This window comes from Microcebus murinus, chromosome 12, assembly GCF_040939455.1.
Source record: "Microcebus murinus isolate Inina chromosome 12, M.murinus_Inina_mat1.0, whole genome shotgun sequence".
NCBI classification, from domain to species: Eukaryota; Metazoa; Chordata; class Mammalia; order Primates; family Cheirogaleidae; genus Microcebus; species Microcebus murinus.
The window spans coordinates 22,343,981-22,364,433 of record NC_134115.1 but is presented as its reverse complement, the minus strand read 5'-3'; the positions used below and the strand labels follow the sequence as shown (position 1 = coordinate 22,364,433).

Below are 20,453 nucleotides of genomic sequence, written 5' to 3'. Positions count from 1 at the left end.
GCCAAAAACAAATTTACCTGAGTAGTTTCTAAGGCCCTACATGGTTATAAGAGTCAGTGGTTTTTAAAAATTCTCTGCTTCTGCCTTTGAACGGTGGGACAGTCATGTTGGACCAGCCTGGGGAAAGGACTTAATCTTAGAAAAAAATTGGAGTTGGGAGAGAAAATAGAGCATTTAGCAATAACTAAAAACTTGGCCCAGGCCAGGCATGGTGGCTCACGCCTGTAATCCTAGCACTCTGGGAAGCCGAGGTGAGCGGATCACTAAAGGTCAGGAGTTCAAAACCAGCCTGAGCAAGAAAGAGAGACCCTGTCTCTACCAAAAATAGAATGATATTAATTGACCAGCTAAAATATATATAAAACATTAGCCAGGCCGGCGTGGTGGCTCGCACCTGTAATCCTAGCACTTTGGGAGGACGAGGCAGGTGGATCGCTCAAGGTCAGGAGTTCGAAACCAGCCTGAGCAAGAGCTAGACCCCGTGTCTAGCAAAAATAGAAAGAAATTAATTGACCAACTAAAAATATATAGAGAAAAAATTAGCCAGGCATGGTGGCATATGCCTGTAGTCTCAGCTACTCAGGAGGCTGAGGCAGAAGGATCGCTTGAGCCCAGGAGTTTGAGGTTGCTGTGAGCTAGGCTGACGCCACGGCACTCACTCTAGCCTGGGCAACAGAGTGAGACTCTGTCTCAAAAAAAAAAAAAAATTAGCCAGTTTCTTCTTTAACCTGATGAAGAAAAATAAAATTAGCTGGGCATGGTGGTGCATGCCTGTAGTCCCAGCTACTCGGGAGGCTGAGGCAGTAGGATCGCTTAAGCCCAGGAGTTTGAGGTTGCTGTGAGCTAGGCTGACACCATAGCATTCTAGCCGGGGCAATAGAGTGAGACTCTGTCTCAAAAAAAACAAAAAACAACCTTGGCCCAAGATGAAATATTTTCTCGAGAGAAAAATAGAAGAATCAATTACTAAGGTTGGGCACTTAGAGACTGACCCATGAGATATGGGAATAAGGGGACTCTTTGGACCTCAGGCTGACCTTCTGTGTAGAAGGATTTGTTGGTTTCATCAGATATAGGCTAGGACTCTCGTGGGGTGCACGCTGCAGTCTGTAGAGCGGTGTGCCCTCTGAGAACGCCGGAGACGGTGATTCTACCATTTGAGACTGGAAAAGTAAAGGGGGAGTTCTTTACTGCAGAAACCAATTTTCCCTGTGGCATTTCTTGTCTCCTACTCTTTCTCTCCCTTCTTCCAACAGACGAGTGTATCCTTCGAACAAGTGGGGTTGGTCCTGCAGCCGATCGCACCAAGACAGGTCTGCTCATCACCTCCTCCATCATGCTGGTGCTCCTGCTTGGGGCGGCCGTGCTCGTCTGGAGGAAATCTCGGGGCAGAGTCCAGCCAGCAGAAAAGTCCGGCTATGAAAAGCTGACTGACCCCAACAAGTCTTACTCCTATAAGAGCAGCTATCGAGAGAGCACCAGCTTTGAAGAGGACCAGGTGATCGAGTACAGGGACCGGGACTACGATGAGGATGATGATGATGACATCGTCTACATGGGCCAAGATGGCACCGTCTACCGGAAATTTAAGTATGGGCTGCTGAATGATGATGAAGAAGATGAGCTGGAATATGATGATGAGAGTTACTCCTACCAGTAAATGGACGCCCCCCACCCCATTGCACTGGCAGGCCTACCTGTGTGCATTACACACCAGGCTGAGGCCTGAGTGTCAGTATTTGTCTTCTTAAGCATGAGTCCAAATGGAATATGTAAGGAATATTTTGTTCTTCTTTTGAGTGGCTAGACTCAATGAACAGCTCCCATTCAACCATAATTAAGCAGCAAGGATAAAATTCAGAGGCATTTTCCTCAAAACAATATGTCAAGACACAAAATGCAAGAAGTGAAAACAAGTGAGATTTGCACAAACTCTTTTATGTGATTAAAAACAAAAACGGCACAGTGCATCTATAGAAATTCTGTTTCCAAACTGTATTGTACAGACGTCTACTGCCTTCTGGTATTCTGATTTTTCTTTAATTAATTATGGGGGTAATCGGGGTGTGAAAGAGTTGTTGGGCTTGGGGGGATTTTTTCTACCCCTTTAGTTGTTTGTAGGTAGAGATTTGTTTTGTAAGAGCCAAGAAAAGAGAGTTCTTCTCAACTGAGTCCAGACCGCTCCAGGTGAGCAGAAGAAACCAACCCTGCTGAAATTGCTCAGGATGTATTTAGAGTTGAGGAAAGAAAAGAGAAGTAGCATCATCGCTGAGGAACCATGAGTTCCCCGGGGCTCTGGTTCCCCTGCAGTAATCCAGAGTCATCGTGATTCTAAGGGCAGGGAAAATTCAGGCAGGGGACAGGCCACAGCAAGCCCAGGGAGAAAGAAATCACCAAGTTTTCAAGAATTGTACCCTCATGATTTTCTGAGACCTTTTCTTGTAGGAAACATCATCTAAGACAACAAGTAATAATAATTAAAAAAAAATAAAATGGCAGGTTAACCTAACATAAAATGGGATAAAATGACAAAAGCTTCATCTACTCTGAAAGAAGACTTAACTAATAAATTAGAAGAGCTTTCTTTCATCAACAACCTGTCACAAAACCGTGAACTCTCCATAGAAAGAGCTAGAGTAAAGTCTAATATGGAAAAAATCCCAATGTGCTGCTCACAAGCTGCTGGCAGCAGCCCACCCTTCCAGCACTGCTCATCACTGTGGTTTTTGTTTCTAGACTTCCTAGACCACCCTTTTTCCACTCCCCTGTCAAGTGCTCAGTGGGACTCATGCACCTGGGGACAGTTTTTCTGCAGATAGTAATAACCGAGAAAAGAGCTGTTGCTATGCAAAATTATGCAAGCAAGCCCTCACTTTGTCAAAGCAGAAGTTACAGGTAGTACTTAGGAGTGGAACACCAGAAAGTGAAAGTGACATTTTTTGGATGATGATGGTGATAATCATAATAAAATTTATTACACACCCACTGTGTACCGGGTACTGAGTTAAATAATTCCTTTTAAAAAAAATCACTCCACTTACTTAATATTTACCATCACTCTATGAGGTTGCTATCTTTATTTCCCTGCTTTTGTAGGAAAGCTGAGGCTTCCAAGAGGTTAGGTAACTAGCCCAAGGTCATGAAAAGCTAATCAAGATTCAAGGAACAAGAACAACCCTAAAAAATAAAAGAAAAAAAGAATGACACTAAAGCAGATCTTCTTATGTCTTTGCTATGCTGACATAAGGTGGGAAAAAAGGTATCCTAAACGTGACAAAGCCATGTCTGTTATTTTATTCTGTAATATCAACATTCCATCTGGCAGTTCTATGATCTTTATTCATGCATTTTCTTTTTAGTTTAAACATAACGTAACACTGACATAGGATATCTTCATGAGGAAGTCTTCGGTTTACTGAAGGCTTGTGTTTCTTTAGAAAAAAGTTCCTAAAACTAGAATCAGCAAACAGTCTCTGGAAAAAGCCAGGCAGTAAATACCTTAGGCTTTGTGGGCCAAAAGGTCTCTGTCATAAATACTCAGCTCTGTTTTCTTTTCTTTTTTTTTTTCTTTTATTTCAAAATATTAGGAGGGTGTAAATGTTTTTTGATTACATGGATCACTTTTGCAATGCTTGAGTCATGACTGTAAGTGTGCCTGTCACTCAGATAGTGTACATTGTACTGGTTAGGTAGGTTTTTGCCCATCTCCTCTGACCCCTCCCTCAGCTCTCCTTTCATAGCATGAATGTAGCTAGAACATAATGCATGGGTGAATTGTGTTCCAATAAAACTTTATTTATGGACACTGAAATTTGAATTTCAGATAATTTCCACAAATCATAAAATTGTCTTCTCCTTTTGATTTTTTTTCAACCATTTAAAAATGTAAAAACTATTCTTAGCTCATGGCAGTCCAAAAACAGGTGATGGGCCAGATTTGGCCAACAGGCTGTAGTTTGCTGACTTTGTCTTAAACAATTTCTCCAGAGATCATGTATATCACATACACATATGATATACTTCCAGAAATTTTCATCACTTAAAAATTTTTTTAGAAAATATGTCCAAATGAGCTGCCCACAGAGAGCACTTTTTTTTTTAATTGAGGTTTTATTTTTGTGGAGACGGGGGTCTCACTATGTTGCCCAGATTGGTCTCAAACTCCTAACTTCAAGCAATTCTCTCACCTCAGCCTCTCAAAGTGCTGGGATTACAAGCCTGAGACACCAAGCCTGACCTGATCATTTAAAATTATCTCTTCAAAATCTATTTGAAGCCCTGATAGTTCTCTTTTCAATTCTTAGAAACATATAAAAATACATATAAGATAGCTATCATATCAATGGAAGAATTTCTTATCCCTGAAATTACAGAGTTAGCTTACAGAAAACAAGTAATTTTGTTTATACTGTGTTGTTCATCTTCCTTGATAATTTTAAAGCTCTGACAGACTGAATTTGACATTTCTTTCTGTAGCCTGGAAATCGTTTTCCAAGAAAAGAAAAACCTGTTTTTATGATACACAGTTAAAGGTTGAATGAGGTCAAGATGACCTTGAATACTAAGAAAAATTGTGCCGTTACTCTATGTGACCTGCAATGAAAAGAAGGCTCATGCTTGTGTATTGGCGAGATTTGACATCTTTCCTTCTTTGTCCTTAGTCATGCGACATTATTGTCAGACTGCTTTTGAATACTATGGGAACAACAATGTCTAAATGGATAAATACATGGTTGGAAAACAAAGTCACCTTTGGTTTTCTGTTTGCAAATAAATTGGAAATATTAAGAGAATCCTTATAGACTGGAGATACACCCAGAGACTGGGTTAAAGCTGAGTAGGTTCTGGTTCATAGAAAGTAATTTTAAAATTGGAAATAAAATTAAATCAAGACCAGACAATGCTGTGGAGACTTGCTTATTAAAGAACCGTTTCTGGGCATATTTTACGTGCTTTATTTATGCTTTACCAGGTAAAAGACACAAAACAATAAAAGAGTGCTGTTTTTCTTTTTATCTGTCTACATCCAATGACTAAGCTAGTCTTATCAATTACAAATTTTCTCTCCTAAACATCAATTCAATCTGTCTTCCAGCCTTAGCACCGCTGCCTCAGTCAGGCCCTCAGTCTTTCTCATCTGCGTTGATCCTTCCGCCCGAACTATTGCTGAATTTCAGTCTCTTTTTCTCCCAATGTATCCTCTACCCCAGGGGTCCCCAAGCTACGGTGAATTGTATAATTATTTCATTATATATTACAATGTAATAATAGTAGAAATAAAGTGCACAATAAATGTCATGTGCTTGAATCATCCCAAAACCATCCCCACCCCCCTCACTCCCTGGTCCATAGAAAAAATGTCTTCCATGAAAACAGTCCCTGGTGCCAAAAAAGGTTGGGGACCACTGCTCTATCCTGCTATCCAAGGCATTTCTAAGGTTTATCACACTGTCCCATTCCAGGCTCCCCCTCGCCTTACCCTGATTATGACATTCAAAACTTTGCAACATATGGCTACTGCCTCTGTCTGCGGATGTATCACCCCCCAATTTCCTGGCCCTGCATTATTTGCTAGCTTCCCAATATACTCCAAGAGGACTGAATTGCTTCTGGGTTCCCCAGGATAATACCCTGCTATCTCATGTTCTTGGGCACATGTTGTTTACTCTCCCTGGAAAATTCTCCCACCTTGACCAGATGGAAAATTCCTGACCTTCCTTTAAAATCATGTTCCCTTATAGCATCTCCTGGGAGGGCTCCCCTGACTTTCTTGGAGAAGATAATCACTTTCTCACATCTTTGCTCCCTAGACACTGTATGCATATGGTTTTTCACATCACCTTGTAATGTGATTATTTGATTAAATGTCTGTGTCCACTAAAAGACTGGGTACTCCTTGAGGCAGCTGTTTCCTTTCTAGAACCCAGCACAGTGCCTAGCGCTTGGTAAACAATCAAGAAATATTGATAGAATTGAATTTTAAAAAGACAAGACTCACATATATGAAACAATTAGACATGGTATAGGCCATATATTGTATATGCAGCACATTTCTGTTTGGTCCTGAGTGAGATAACTCAAATTAACACATGTAGGAATAACTGCAAATTAGTGCATGTCGGGATGGTTTCATAGGAAGATTTCTGCTTGAACTTGATTTGAAAAAGTTAAGAGGATGACAAGGGTATACTTTGAAGAAGGCACTGGAGTTGGTAAGTCATTGACCTGACATTTATGATAATAATTATAATAATAATAATAAATCACCAAATATTTGTTAAGAGTCTACCATGTGCCAGGCACCATTCAAGTTACTGGGAAAACAGCAAGTGGGATCCCTGAGACCTTGGACCTCAGAGAACTTGCAATCTAACTGAGGAGGAAAAAGCACTATAAATAACAACCACCATTTTTGAAGCTTTCTATGGTCCAGACATGGTCTTAGGCACTTCACTTGCATGATCTTATTTCCTCCTCACAACGCTGAGGCTCTAAGGTAGGCAACGTGATCCCTCTTCACAAATGAGGAAAGGAGACTTAGTGATGAGACTCAGCTTGCTCTAAGTCAAAGTGTTTGCAAATGGTCAAACTGGGATTTGAATCTAGACTTCCTAGCCCATATTCTTTCTGCTCTACCATTGTGCTGTTAAGCAAGGAATAAACCTAACCTTTGTTAGTAATCCCTGGACTTTGTTTTGGGATTACTTGTGGCTGTGTGGACTTTGCCATGTGTAACAGAGAAAACGGCCTGGAAAAGGGTAAAAATGTTTGCTTTGTTTTTTTTTTTTGTTTTGTTTTGTTTTTTTTTTTGAGACAGAGTCTCACTTTGTTGCCCAGGCTAGAGTGAGTGCCGTGGTGTCAGCCTGGCTCACAGCAACCTCAATCTCCGGGGCTCAGCGATCCTTCTGCCTCAGCCTTCCGAGTAGCTGGGACTATAGGCATGCGCCACCATGCCCGGCTAATTTTTTTTTTTTGTATATATATTTTTAGTTGGTCAATTAATTTATTTCTATTTTTGGTAGAGACGGGGTCTTGCTCAGGCTGGTTTCGAACTCCTGACCTTGAGCAATCCGCCCGCCTCGGCCTCCCAAAGTGCTAGGATTACAGGCGTGAGCCACCGCGCTCGGCCCTAAAAATGTTTTCTGTCTCTTCAAAACCCCCTCACCCTTTTTGAGAACTAAAACCTATATTCCTGCCTCAGGCCAGCAGCTGGGAGGGGCAGGAGAGTGTCCTTTGTTCTTTGTGTCTCAGGAAATGACTCAGGAGAATTGTCCGGGCAGAGGTTACACAGACTGTTTTTTTTTTTTTGAGATAGTCTCGCTTTGTTGTCCAGGCTAGAGTGAGTGCCGTGGCGTCAGCCTAGCTCACAGCAACCTCAAACTCCTGGGCTCAAGCGATCCTGCCGCCTCAGCCTCCCAAGTAGCTGGGCTACTAATTTTTTCTATATATATATTAGTTGGCCAATTAATTTCTTTGCATTTATATAGAGACGGGGGTCTCTCTCTCGTTCAGGCTGGTTTCTAACTCCTGACCTCCAGTAATCCGCCCGTCTCCGCCTCCCAGAGTGCTGTAATAGGCGTGAGCCACCTCATGCCCCGCCCATGCAGACTGTGTTAGCCAAAAATGGGATTATGAGATTAACCAAAACCTTTAAAAGCTCTGTACATCTGCTCTGAGGCAGGACATTGGTACTCTACGACGGGACTCCGCCAACTTCCTCATTGGCTGGCAATTTAATAAACTCCTCTTTCTTTCTCTTCAAACCACTTGTCCTCGAACTTTTTTTTTTTTTTGAGACAGAGGCTCACTTTGTTGCCCAGGCTAGAGTGAGTGCCGTGGTGTCAGCCTAGCTCACAGCAACCTCAAACTCCTGGGCTCAAGCAATCTTCCTGCCTCAGCCTCCCGAGTAGCTGGGACTATAGGCATGCACCACCATGCCCGGCTAATTTTTTCTATATATGTCAGTTGGCCAATTAATTTTCTTTCTATTTATGGTAGAGATGGGGTCTCACTCTTGCTCAGGCTGGTTTCGAACTCCTGACCTCGAGCAATCCACCCGCCTCGGCCTCCCAGAGAGCTAGGATTACAAAGGCATGAGCCACCGCGCCCGGCAGAAAAAAATAATTTTAGTTCCTTCAGAGTAGAGGAGAGGGAAAAAAAAAGTAAGAAAAAAATAATTTTAGGGGACTGTGAACATTAACTATATATAACTATATTTCAATCCATTAAAAAGTATTCATGAGAGGTTCTACCCTATAAAAGAAAAAGAAATCTGTAGAATTAAGATTAGATGCCATAGGCCAGGCACAGTGGCTCACCCCTGTAATCCTAGCACTCTGGGAGGTCTAGGCGGGAGGATTGCTCGAGGTCAGGAGTTCAAAACCAGCCTGAGCAAGAGGGAGACCCTGTCTCTACTAAAAATAGAAAGAAATTAATTGGCCAACTAATATATATAGAGAAAACTAGCCGAGCATGGTGGCGCATGCCTATAGTCCCAGCTACTCGGGAGGCTGAGGCAGGAGGATTGCTTGAGCCCAGGAGTTTGAGGTTGCTGTGAGCTAGGCTGATGCCATGGCACTCACTCTAGCCTGGACAACAAAGCGAAACTCTGTCTCAAAAAAAAAAAAAAAAAAAAAAAAAAGATTAGATGCCATCAATTGAAAAACATAGTAGTCTTTATTTCACACTGACATGTAAGAAGCATAAATTGAATATGTTTCAAAAAGAAATAAAATAATTCTATCAGTGCATGCTCGGCACAGACTTTAACTCTTTCACCCCCTACACCAGCTATCAGCAGGATGTGATAATTTGGCCAGGCACTCTGAGAATGAATACACAAGATTAAAATTTGAGGATGTAATTGGGGTTTCCCTTTTTTTTTTTTTTTTTTTTTGAGACAGAGTTTCGCTTTGTTGTCCAGGCTAGAGTGAGTGCCGTGGCGTCAGCCTAGCTCACAGCAACCTCAAACTTCTGGGCTCAAGCGATCCTCCTGCCTCAGCCTCCCAAGTAGCTGGGACTACAGGCATGTGCCACCATGCCCGGCTAATTTTTTATATATATATCAGTTGGCCAATTAATTTCTTTCTATTTATAGTAGAGACGGGGTCTCACTCTTGCTCAGGCTGGTTTTGAACTCCTGACCTTGAGCAATCCGCCCGCCTCGGCCTCCCAAGAGCTAGGATTACAGGCGTGAGCCACAGCGCCCGGCCGGGTTTCCCTTTTAAAACCACTGATATCTACCTTGCGTGGTTCTCAAACATTGGCCAAAAACAAAACAAAACAAAGCAATGAAGGCGAAGAAAGATAAGACAGGGATCAGAGCTGTTGTTTATCCCTGTGGCCCTGGGCCCAGCACACTACATGGTACGTAGGCGAATATTTGTTGAGTCATTACAGAAATGAAAACGACTGCATACGTGTGCCTTCCGGGCTAAGAGCGGAAGCCAGAACTAGGTCCCAGGGCCACAGGTAGCTGTTAAGGAAAGCTGGGAAGCAAATACCCGGTGAAGGGCAATGAGATCGCTATAATAAGCTTAGAACAGCCATACCTCATCTTACCACGTGAATACAATTATTTTTTATCAAGGAAGAGGAGAACAGGGCAGGGTAGCTGCTAGGTGGCCTGAGAAGAACTTCTGTCACTCTAACAGAAGTGTTTACCAGGAAGAACGAATGCCAGCTTGCAAGGAAAATGATATAAGGCTCATAAAATGAGGCAAACATAATGTTTGTAAAAGAGAGAATTATGAATAATACAAGACCAGGCTAGAGTGAGGCAGGAGGATCACCAGCCCTCTGACTAAGTTACTGTTATCAGGGAAGCCTCCGTGGTGGCTAGCAGCGTGACTCTAGACCTGACACAAATTCTGCTGTATCATTTAGGCTGATTTTAACACAAATGACAGAAACTCAACCCAAACTGACTTAAATATAAAAGGAACTTATTGACTCATTGAGTGAAAAAGTCTAGGGCTGGGGTGGGATCCGATGTTGCAGAGATGAACAAATTGCAATGCCAGGGACTAAGTTTATCTCCATCTCTCCCTCCTGCCTTTTGCCACGCTGGCTCCATTCTCACCCGATATCTCTCCGAACACGGGCAAGTGCTGGACTTTGCATTCTCTTAAGAGAGGAAAAGGCCCTACCTCTGATCCAAGCCTCAGAAAAACTTATGACATCTCATTGGCTCGGAAAAGGCATTTGCCTCTTTCCATGGTGTAAATACTCCCAGCATGGCCAATTTTAAGCTTCAAACGTGATATCGCTCAGTGCAGAGTTGGGAAGAAATGTAAAGAACAAAAGCGTTCTATAGTATTTCTGCCATCCAGACGCATTAGATGTACATAACCTCAAGAGCATAGATATTAGTAAAATGTAAAATAATTAGGAAATGATGAGTTTGGGAGGCATTTGTTAAACAAATGTAACATATTTGAAAACATGTAATCAATAATGATGTCTTAGCAAATACTTACATTTTTAAATATAACTTCTTTAATTGAAAGTTTTGATAACTTAATTTTTGTTCTTTTTTTTTTGAGACAGAGTCTCACTCTCTTGCCCAGGCTAGAGTGCCATGGCGTCAGCCTAGCTCACAGCAACCTCAAACTCCTGGGCTCAAGTGATCCTCCTGCCTCAGCCTCCCAAGTAGCTGAGGCTACAGGCATGTGCTACCATGCCCAGCTAATTTTTTCTATATATTTTTAGTTACCTAATTAATTTCTTTCTATTTTTAGTAGAGATGGGGTCTTGCTGTTGCTCGGGCTGGTCTCGAATTCCTGAGCTCAAAGGATCCACCCACCTTGGCCTCCCAGAGTGCTAGGATTACAGGCATGAGCCACCATGCCCAGCCTGATAACTTAATTTTTAATGATAATGTCACCAAACTCACAACAGGGTTCTGGCTTAGGTTGGATTGCTCTACCACACAGAAAGCCAATTACTGAGACCACGAGGATTGCAGGGAAGAAAGGTAATTTACTACAGATGACCACCTAGGAGACAGAGAGCTGCCTCAAACTGTCTCCTCGACCAGCTGAGGATAGGGGTTTTTATAAAGGTTCGGGAAGGTAGCTACATGTATTGGGGCAGGTTGTGTTGAAAGGAACCCGTGCAGGAGGCCTAGCCCAGAAGTCAGGTTGGTGATGAATAGGAGTCTTGGCGCTGTTATCCTACGAAGAGTCTACCTTTTCTGGCAGACAACTCAAGAGGTAAAAGGCCAGTGGGCTAGTTGGATGGTAGTGGGTTATCAGAACTTATTAACATTAATGTCACTAAAGTTGGGATACAACCCCCCACTGCTAAATTTGACTGGCTTAAAAAAATAAAAAAGGGTCAGCTAAACAGCTTATAATATTCTGATCATTGAGACCTACTGGCCTGGGAATCCAAGCATAAGAAAGCTCCAGGAAAATCATATCATGGCGTGGGAGGTGTCATGTTGTTTTTGTTCATGGAGCCAATTACAACAACTATATTTAAGAACTGACTTGTGAGATTCCTAAGAATTTAACAAGTGGCTTTTGTAAGTTAAGACAAGCCAGCCCCAACACAATACTCTTTTAGGTAGAACTTTTCCTCTGTGGTTTTCTTTCTTTCCATATCAAATCTCTTCTCCAGAATTTCCCGTATTTTTTTTCCTCATTGGTTCCCCCACTCCAGTGCTATGAGAAGGCAATACAATTATTATTATTATTTGCTTACTTCCACCTGCAGTGAGAAAAAACAAACAAACAAATGTAATCAATAATGATGTCTTAACAAAGACTGTTTTTTTGTTTTGTTTTGTTTTTTTTATTGAGACAGAGTCTTGCTTCCTTGCCCAGGCTAGAGTGAGTGCCATGGCGTCAGCCTAGCTCACAGCAACCTCAAACTCCTGGGCTCAAGCAATCCTACTGCCTCAGCCTCCCAAGCTGGGACTACAGGCATGCGCCACCATGCCCAGCTAATTTTTTCTATATATATTAGTTGGCCAATTAATTTCTATTTATAGTAGAGACGGGGTCTCACTCTTGCTCCGGCTGGTTTCGAACTCCTGACCTCGAGCAATCCTCCCGCCTCGCCCTCCCAGAATGCTAGGATTACAGGGGTGACCCACCACGCCCGACCAAAGACTGTTTTAATACTAGCACAGAATTCTGGAGCTCTGTCCACGGCTACCTGCAGCGACATGGACAATTCCATGTGTTACTCAGTAACAGCGTAAGCCAATGCATTCATTTTCCATTGCTCCATAACAAACAACCACACATTGAGGTGCTTAAAACAGCATTCATTTATTATCTCACAAGTTTGTAGGTCAGAAGACCAGGTGGGCTCCCCGGATTCTCTGCTTAAGGCCTCACCAGGGCAAAATCAAAGTGCGAGCCAGGCTGGCCTCTTCTCTGGAGGAGCACTGCTTTCCAAGGTATCCAGGTGACTGGCTGATGCAGTTTCTTGTCGCTATAGGACTGAGGTTTCTTTCCTGGCTGCCGGCCAGGGGTCACTATCTGGTCTTGTGCATAGCCCCCTCCTCTTCAAAGCCAGCAAATGTGCATTGAATTCTTGCCACACTCTGAATCTTTCCTTCCTTCCTTCCTTCCACCACCAGCTGGAGAAAGCTCTTTGCTCTTAAAGGGCTTGTGTGATTAGATAAGGCCCACGTGGATACTCTCCTTTTGGCTATAATATAGCCACAGAGGTGACATTTCATCATAGTCAGCCCTGGGGTTTAAGGTGGGAAATCTTGGGGGGCTATTTTCGGATTCTGTCTACTATAGCCAATAAAATTCTTGAAAATCGAGTTGGTAAAATGTGTCAAGAGTCTTTTACATGTTTGTTCTCTTTGAATTCGCTATTTCCACATTGGGAAATATTATAAGCAGAGTCAAAGCTTTCACACACAAAAATGTTCATTTTTGTTTATAATTTAAAACTCCTTTATAACACTCTAGAAGTAAGTGTATAAGGATTATACAAAATGTGCTGTAATAGTCATATGTAATAATAAGCAAGATATAAAAGTTTATGCACACTACCATTTCGAGTATATTTCTGAAATAAAAAATAAAAACCCATGTGGATTATGCAAGCTAGACTGTAGAAAGCAAAGATAAAGAAGACATTGCCCCCAAAGAGCTTAGCAATTAGGTGGAAAAAACAGACATGTGTACAAATAACCATAATATGAGGGAGAATGCAAGCATTGCAGTCATTTGGGGGAAAACAATTAAACCATTGGAACACAAAGAAAGACAAGACTGTTAGGAATAGCAAATGGATTCATAGACATGCTTTTTTGGAGGAAAAGTTGAGGGAAGTTGTTGGAGACTAAGACCCTCCACATTCCAACGACTTGTCCTGACTTGTCCTGACTTGTCCTACGCACGGAAAATAGCCTAAGATGAAAATAGCACCCAGCCCTCCAGCTATAGTTCCAAGAAGAATGCATTCCATGCCATGCTTGCTCCAGGGCATGCTACCTGCAATTGTTCCCAACCCCCTGCCAGGTTGGGATTGAGTGATCCATCACAAACAGCTTTCGGTGCCATTGAGATGCTGATTGGGGCTAATTAGCCCACACCCAAGCCTCATCATCCCCCCCACTCTATTTTTCTGTTTCTACTTCCTTGTTTTCTGTATATAAAACCTACTAAAAATCCAAGTAAAGTAGACCTTGACAACCCTTTGCTTGGTCTCCTTTCTTTCTCTCATCGCCCATCTCTTTCAGGCACGGTCCCCCTCGCCCCCCAGAGTAACAGAAGGTCCCGCAGGTGGAGACAGGAAGTGTTTAAGATCTTCAGAGCCCAGTAACTGGAAGGCAAGTCTCTAGCTCAGCTTTCCTGTGGTCTATGAAATGACAGGCACTCTTCACATAAACTTAAAATCACAGGTCAATTTTCACTAACCATGATAAAGGATATCAGTCCCTGGGCCAACCTGGGCCCCTTGAAGCTAGCAGAGGCAAGCAAAAGTACCAAGTAATGTCTTTGGTGAGCCCTATTTTCTCCTTGAACAGAATTTCCTCCCTGTGATAATTTTCCAAAACATCAACAATTCTAAGAAATGAGAAAGTGTTCAAACCCATTGGCCTAGTGCCAGCTTGATAAATTATGCCCCCCCTTCAGTTTCAATAATTACATCTCATTCTGTTCATTTATAAACTATTCCTAAGTATGAAGTACCTCTCTTTATAAAACCTCAGTGGGTGATGCCATTATTGGATTCACCATTCCTACCCAGTATTTATTTTTACAAAGATGGGCATAACAGAAACATCATGAGTTTCGTAACAGAGGGAATGGCCTGGAAAAAAATGGCAAAAATATTTTCTGTCTCTAAAGCTTGCATCCCTGCCTCAGGCCAGTGGGTGAGAGTGGCAGGGTGAGTCTTTTATTTGTGCAGCTGGAGATGGCCCAGCCAGACCTGGTAAAGGGAGATCTTGGGCGAGGTCACAAGATTGTCTTCAGCAGAGATGGGATGGTCAGAATTATCCACAGTAGTTGGACAGTAATTACCTGAAGCTGAGAACCCATCCTTTAAAAGCTCTGTATTTCTACGAATGTGTAGGAAAAATTTGGATTTTGAGACCAGAAGGTCTACCATCTCTCCTCCTTTGCTGACAAAGTAAACTCTCTTTCCTTCCTCCTCAAATTGCTTGTCCTCATTCTTCTTCAGCTCAGACAAGTGCCAAGTTTTCGGTTACAGATTAGGCGTTGAAGGTTCCTGGGATGGAATTCCAGTTCTGACCCTTTCTAGTGAAATCTTGGGCAAGTTACCAAGCTCATGTTGGCCAAAAGACCACCAGGATGGCTAAATAGTAGAGAGGAGAGCTTTACTGGCAGTACCAGTTTACAAACTGGGAAGAGACAGTCTCCAGCATGGACCAAAGGTGCTCGCTTCAAAGAAGGAAAGAAGGCAGGTTGTGTTTTATGACTCACGGTGTCTGTGTCACACAATGGAGTCATACATATTCAGCAGGTCTGGGGGAAAGGTATACATATTTATGAGGAGAGCCTAACACATGTACAATTGGTAAACACATATTAACATACATCCCATGTTCTCCTTGGGGTAGGGATTTTAGCATGAAATGCAGGTGGAATTTGGCTCTTTACTCAAAAGGTGAACTACAGGACACAAAGCTTACGAGCTGCCTCTGGAAGCTGGCTGAAACTGGTTTAAGGTCTGTAGTTGCCTTTCAGAAAAAAAATGTTTGTAAGGCCCACCCTCTGTCCAAGCAGAATTGTAGTGGTCTCTGTGGCAAATCAGAATTAGGAGGGGTCTGATAATTTGCCTGATATCTCCGGTTGTTAGGGAGTTTAGCAAGAGTGGTTTTGCTCATAGCCATAGGAATTTAGAAATTTGCCATGCTAGGCAGGTCCTGAACCTTTGACCCATAGGTAATTTTGTTTCCTTAATCTTAGGGTTTATCTTAGTTGATAAAAGGGCATCTATTTTGGCCTCTTAGATCACCCTTCTCTCTCTGCTGCATGTGGAAAACTCGTACTTTAGACCTCCCAAGGTTGCTATGAGGAATGAATGAGATGATTTATGCAACACTCCTGGTACACACTAGAGGTTTAAGAATTGCCAACTTCCCCTCACCTCTCCCATATCGTCTTAGTAGCAGTGTCGGCTTGTTAATAATCTTCCTCCCATGAACCTATTATTTTGACAGGATTAGTGAAGCAGGATTATAAGAGAGAAAAGTAGATTTGACCTTCTCTATAAACTTAATCTGGGGAAAGAAAGGGCATTTATTGAAACCTTAAAATCTGTACCCCCATAATATGCCGAAATAAAAAAAAAATAAATAAACTTAATCTGGAACCAAAGACACACCCACTCATCTCTTTTTTAACAAGACCTTCTGAAAAGCAAATACACTCTAATGAATGGTTTTAAGTAACCAGATTAGTAACTGGATTTTCTTACTTGATTTCTCAGCAGATAGAGAAACAAGAGACTGCCCTTACAGAAACCTGACAGTGATTTGCTCCCAATCCAGGAGAAAATAAAATTCATTCTTTACTGAAGTAATAAAAAGTTTTGGTTAAAGAGCCATAAGTCCAATAAATATGTTGGCCAAGTGTTGACTCCTAATAAAATCTGTTTATCTCTCCCACAAATCTGTTTATCTCTCCCCCCTGCTTTCACTCTCCATAAAGCAACCATAGCTCTAGCTCAGCAACAGAATAGTTTCTTTTTTTTTTTTTCTTTAGAGTCAAGGTGTTGTTCTGTTACCTAGGCTGGAGTGCAGTGGCCTGATCATAGTTCACTGTAACCTTGAATTCATGGTCTAAAGTGATCCTCCTTCCTCTACCTTATAAGTAGCTAGCACTACAGGTATTTGCCACCATGCCCAGTTAATTTTTAAAATTTTTTGCTATGTTTCTCATGTTGGTCTTGAACTCCTGGCCTCAATCAATCCTCCTGCTTCAGCCTCCCTAAATCCTGGGATTACAGGCATGAGCCAACACAGCTGGCTCCAGCAGAATACTTTCTTAATAGAAATTCTATTTATACTTTGATCATCCAAGAGTAACCATGCTACTACAATAAGCCCCTCCTGTCTCCCCAAGTCATGAAAAACTCAAACGTTAAAATTTGGTTGCAATGTGCACAGGCAATCTTTAGAGTGCGCTGAATAACATTGGAAAAGGAATGTGAGCAATGATCCAGTCTTTCTCTAAGTCACTTCTGCTTTGAATCCATGTCAAAAAACCATTAGGATACAGGATTTGAAAAGTGCCCTGAGAACAAACTTGGAAAAGCAAGTCTATCTGTACTATGGAAGTAAAAACTCACAAAGCCATCCTCCTTCACCTCTTTCTGCCCCCGAATGGCTGTGAGATGGGGACAAAGTTTCAGCTCACACCACTCCTCCAGGGGAATCCAGCCAGCCAGCACCTTGCCAGAAACAGCAGTGGCTTGGACTTTAGACTTCAGAGTGCAACTGTAGTTGTATAAATGCGTCAGGCAAAGGCAGGTGATCAGAAGGTCAGACAACTATGGTAGGTGGAAACAGGCAAAGACCAGAATCTGAGTGTTGTAAGGTTGTCAAAAGGTTGTATTTGGTCTGGATTCTAGAGTCTAGGTCTCAGGCCAGCAAGCATGTAAAGGTGGCTTAAGCAGTGTTTTCAGTATTGATCTGTTGCTAAAACAAATGGGCACAGAAGCCAAATCAAATTACTAATCAAGAGGTGACTAAGCAAAGATAAAATCCTTGACAATGGAGTTCTCAGCTGGGCTTTGCAATGTGTACCCCTGGACTGCGAGGGGTCATGAGAGAACCGAGTGACTGACACTCTAGGATGTTCCAAAAACAGTGTCTCTCCTTCTTGGCCTGGGATTGGAATTTTCATTCCCTGTAATCCCTTTGGCCAAACTCCATCTGAGTCCTCTATTGACTTTGTAACTTCCTTTGCAGCACAGCTGTATAACATCTGGATAATTTCTCCGTCCTGTTTTTCTGTGGATTTTCACTTTTAAAGAGCTGTTTGCTGTTTGCCCTCCAAATCGATTTCATCCCCATAGGTGGATTTCCTTCTGACATTTGCTCATGAGGATTACAGGAGATACCACATGTGCATGTCTGTTGTAAAGCTGCAAATTGCTAATACCAATGTTACTATTTCCTTGTTCACCTGTTGTTCATCCTAGGCAGGCATGCCACTTATACTATGGAAATCGAGAGAAATCAAACAATATTCTCAGGCCGAACATCTGGATTTGGTTTCTCAGAAAACTAACCAGGTCAACTGAGAGAGGCTACATCATTTGTGGGGCCCAGGGTAAAATTATTAAGGATGTAAAGATGGCGGCAGCAGCTCATGGGGCCCTTCTGGGCATGAGGCCCAGTGCAGTGCCCTGTCCATGTGGCACACCCACGGAGCTGACCCTGATGTCCCTATGTTCAGAGCACCGAGCGGCTTGCAAAATGCATCAGCTAGTGCATCTACCATCGTCCCCAATTGGGTCAAAGAATTTAGATGCCACAGGTAGTAGCTTTGAGAGAAGAACTCTTTCAAGATGAAACAAAACATGAATTGAAGGAAAATGCTGGGGAAAATGGCTTGATAGAGTTGAAGAAGAATTCCTTTTCAGACATGAAAAGTGTAATTAAAAGAGAGCTGGTCTTCAAGTCCAGCATACCTCCATTTCCATCTTCGCTCCCTGTGACACTGGACAAGTCATTTGAGATAATGTACCTGGCTGTGCTTTCTGTGCTATTAACCCACAAATGTGCATAACAATTGAAGTGTGAACTTTTACCATAGCCCTTTTCTAAATGCAGTTCTTTGGCCTTTTATCTGGTTTTTTTTGTTTTTTTGGGTTTTTTTTTTTTGAGACAAAGTCTCAGCTTTGTTGCCCAGGCTAGAGTGAGTGCCATGGCATCAGCCTAGCTCACAGCAACCTCAGACTCCTGGGCTCAAGCGATCCTTCTGCCTCAGCCTCCCAAGTAGCTGGGACTACAGGCATGTGCCACCATGCCCGGCTAATTTTTTCTATATATATCAGTTGGCCAATTAATTTCTTTCTATTTTTAGTAGAGATGGGGTCTTGCTCTTGCTCAGGCTGGTTTCGAACTCCTGACCTTGAGCAATCCACCTGCCTTGGCCTCCCAGAGAACTTTCTTCAATAAACAATATGAAAAAGACACCACAGGATACCCACAAGAGCAAATTCATCTTTCCTCAAATGTAGACTTTGGGAAACCTTTGGCATTTATAGAAAAGTCTCCTATGTTGCTGTTCTTTCCTCCACGTCTCGAAGGTACTAGAAAAGATTCGGGAATAAGATCCTTCTTATTTATTGCATCTGGCTGAGGTAGACAGAGTTCATGATTCCTTCCAATGAAATACACTCAACACATATTTCCTAGAGACCGAAAATGTGCCAGGTACCACGTAGGAGTGATAGAGATAAAACCAAATAAACTAAGATTTCTCTGGGAGACTGTATGTTCCTCAAGGTCATGGGTATTATCTTCTTCCCCTCTGTATCTCTGAGCACAGAGCGGAGTGCCCGTGCACAATAGCTATTCCATAAATATTTGTGGAGAAATCATATTTGAGGCCGGGCGCAGTGGCTCACGCCTGTAATCCTAGCTCTTGGGAGGCCGAGGCGGGCGGATTGCTCAAGGTCAGGAGTTCAAAACCAGCCTGAGCAAGAGCGAGACCCCGTCTCTAAAAAAAAAAAAAAAAAAAAAAAAAAGAAATCATATTTGCTCACAGAAATCATTGTCTTGAACTGAACAAAAGTGGACTCTGCACATAATCCAGGGAAGAATTTGCTGTGTCTTTCAAGTTACAATGTTATCTTTGGCCTTGAGAAGAAACAACCACCACAAAAACAACAATCAGCATTTGTTAAGCATGTACCATTTTTTTTTCAGGTACCATTAGAAGTACTTTGCATGGATCAAATCGTTTCATCCTTTTAATCTTCCTAAACTGTATGAGGTAGGCACTACTGTCATCTGTGTTTTGTGGATAAGACACTAAGCCACAGAGAGGTAAAATAAATTGCCTGGTTTTGCATGGCACCGAACTCGCTCCAACGGGCCTTGTTCCTAATCTCCCACGTTGCAGTTACCTGATCCCTCCAGAGCTAAGCACAAGGAGAGCAAATTAAAACAGAGACTCTCAAACTTTTTAAAACTGCATTCACAGAACAAAACAAAATCTATACCCACACCTATTTATATTATAAAACTGAAGCAAAAGTTTCAGGAAACGATATTTATCCAAACTATATATTTTCCATCATATACTGATTTATTTTATTTATTTATTTATTTTGAAAGAGTCTAGCTTTGTTGCCCAGGCTAGGGTGAGTGCCGTGGCATCAGCCAAGCTCACAGCAACCTCAAACTCCTGTGCTCAAGAGATCCTCCTGCCTCAGCCTCCCAAGTAGCTGGGACTACAGGCATGTGCCATCATGCCCAGCTAATTTTTTCTATATATATTAGTTGGCCAACTAATTTCTTTCTATTTATAGTAGAGACAGGGTCTCGCTCTTGCTCAGGCTGGTTTCGAACTCCTGACCTGGAGCAATCTGCCCGCCTCGGCCTCCGAGAGTGCTAGGATTACAGGTGTGAGCCACTGTGCCCGGCCTGATTTATTATTATTTTTTAAAGCCAATGACAATCTACTAATTTGATTTCATGGTGCATAGCTTGAAAAACCCTACTTGGCTGACTCTGAGCTTGTTGTGAGTAAAATGGATTCTCATTCTGAATTTTCCCTTCTGGGGCAATTCAATTGCAATGTCTGTAGTGTGCCCCATACCTCCTGCTTCCAAGAGGCCCTTCAGACTGGGCTTCTGGAAATTCTTGCCCTGACCCTCTCTGGTTCACTTGACTCCTAGAGGCTGCCATCTTGAATGGAGTCTCCTTCAAATATGGTTCCATATCCAGTCCATGGGAAACACGTACCTTTGCCCACTCCCAACTCCCTACATTGAGA

General features: G+C 42.4%; 1 protein-coding gene across 1 annotated transcript in view; it reads left to right on the top strand.

Annotated features, from left to right (window-relative positions):
* PCSK5 (proprotein convertase subtilisin/kexin type 5) overlaps window positions 1-4,899 on the top strand; it is a 427,474-nt gene extending 422,575 nt beyond the window's left edge. The window contains exon 38 of the mRNA XM_012759779.2: window positions 1,257-4,899. Within this exon, the coding sequence (XP_012615233.2) occupies window positions 1,257-1,660 (404 nt within the window). The 3' untranslated portion in view covers window positions 1,661-4,899. The remainder of the gene's footprint in view (window positions 1-1,256) is intronic.
* Window positions 4,900-20,453: the final 15,554 nt, after the last annotated feature.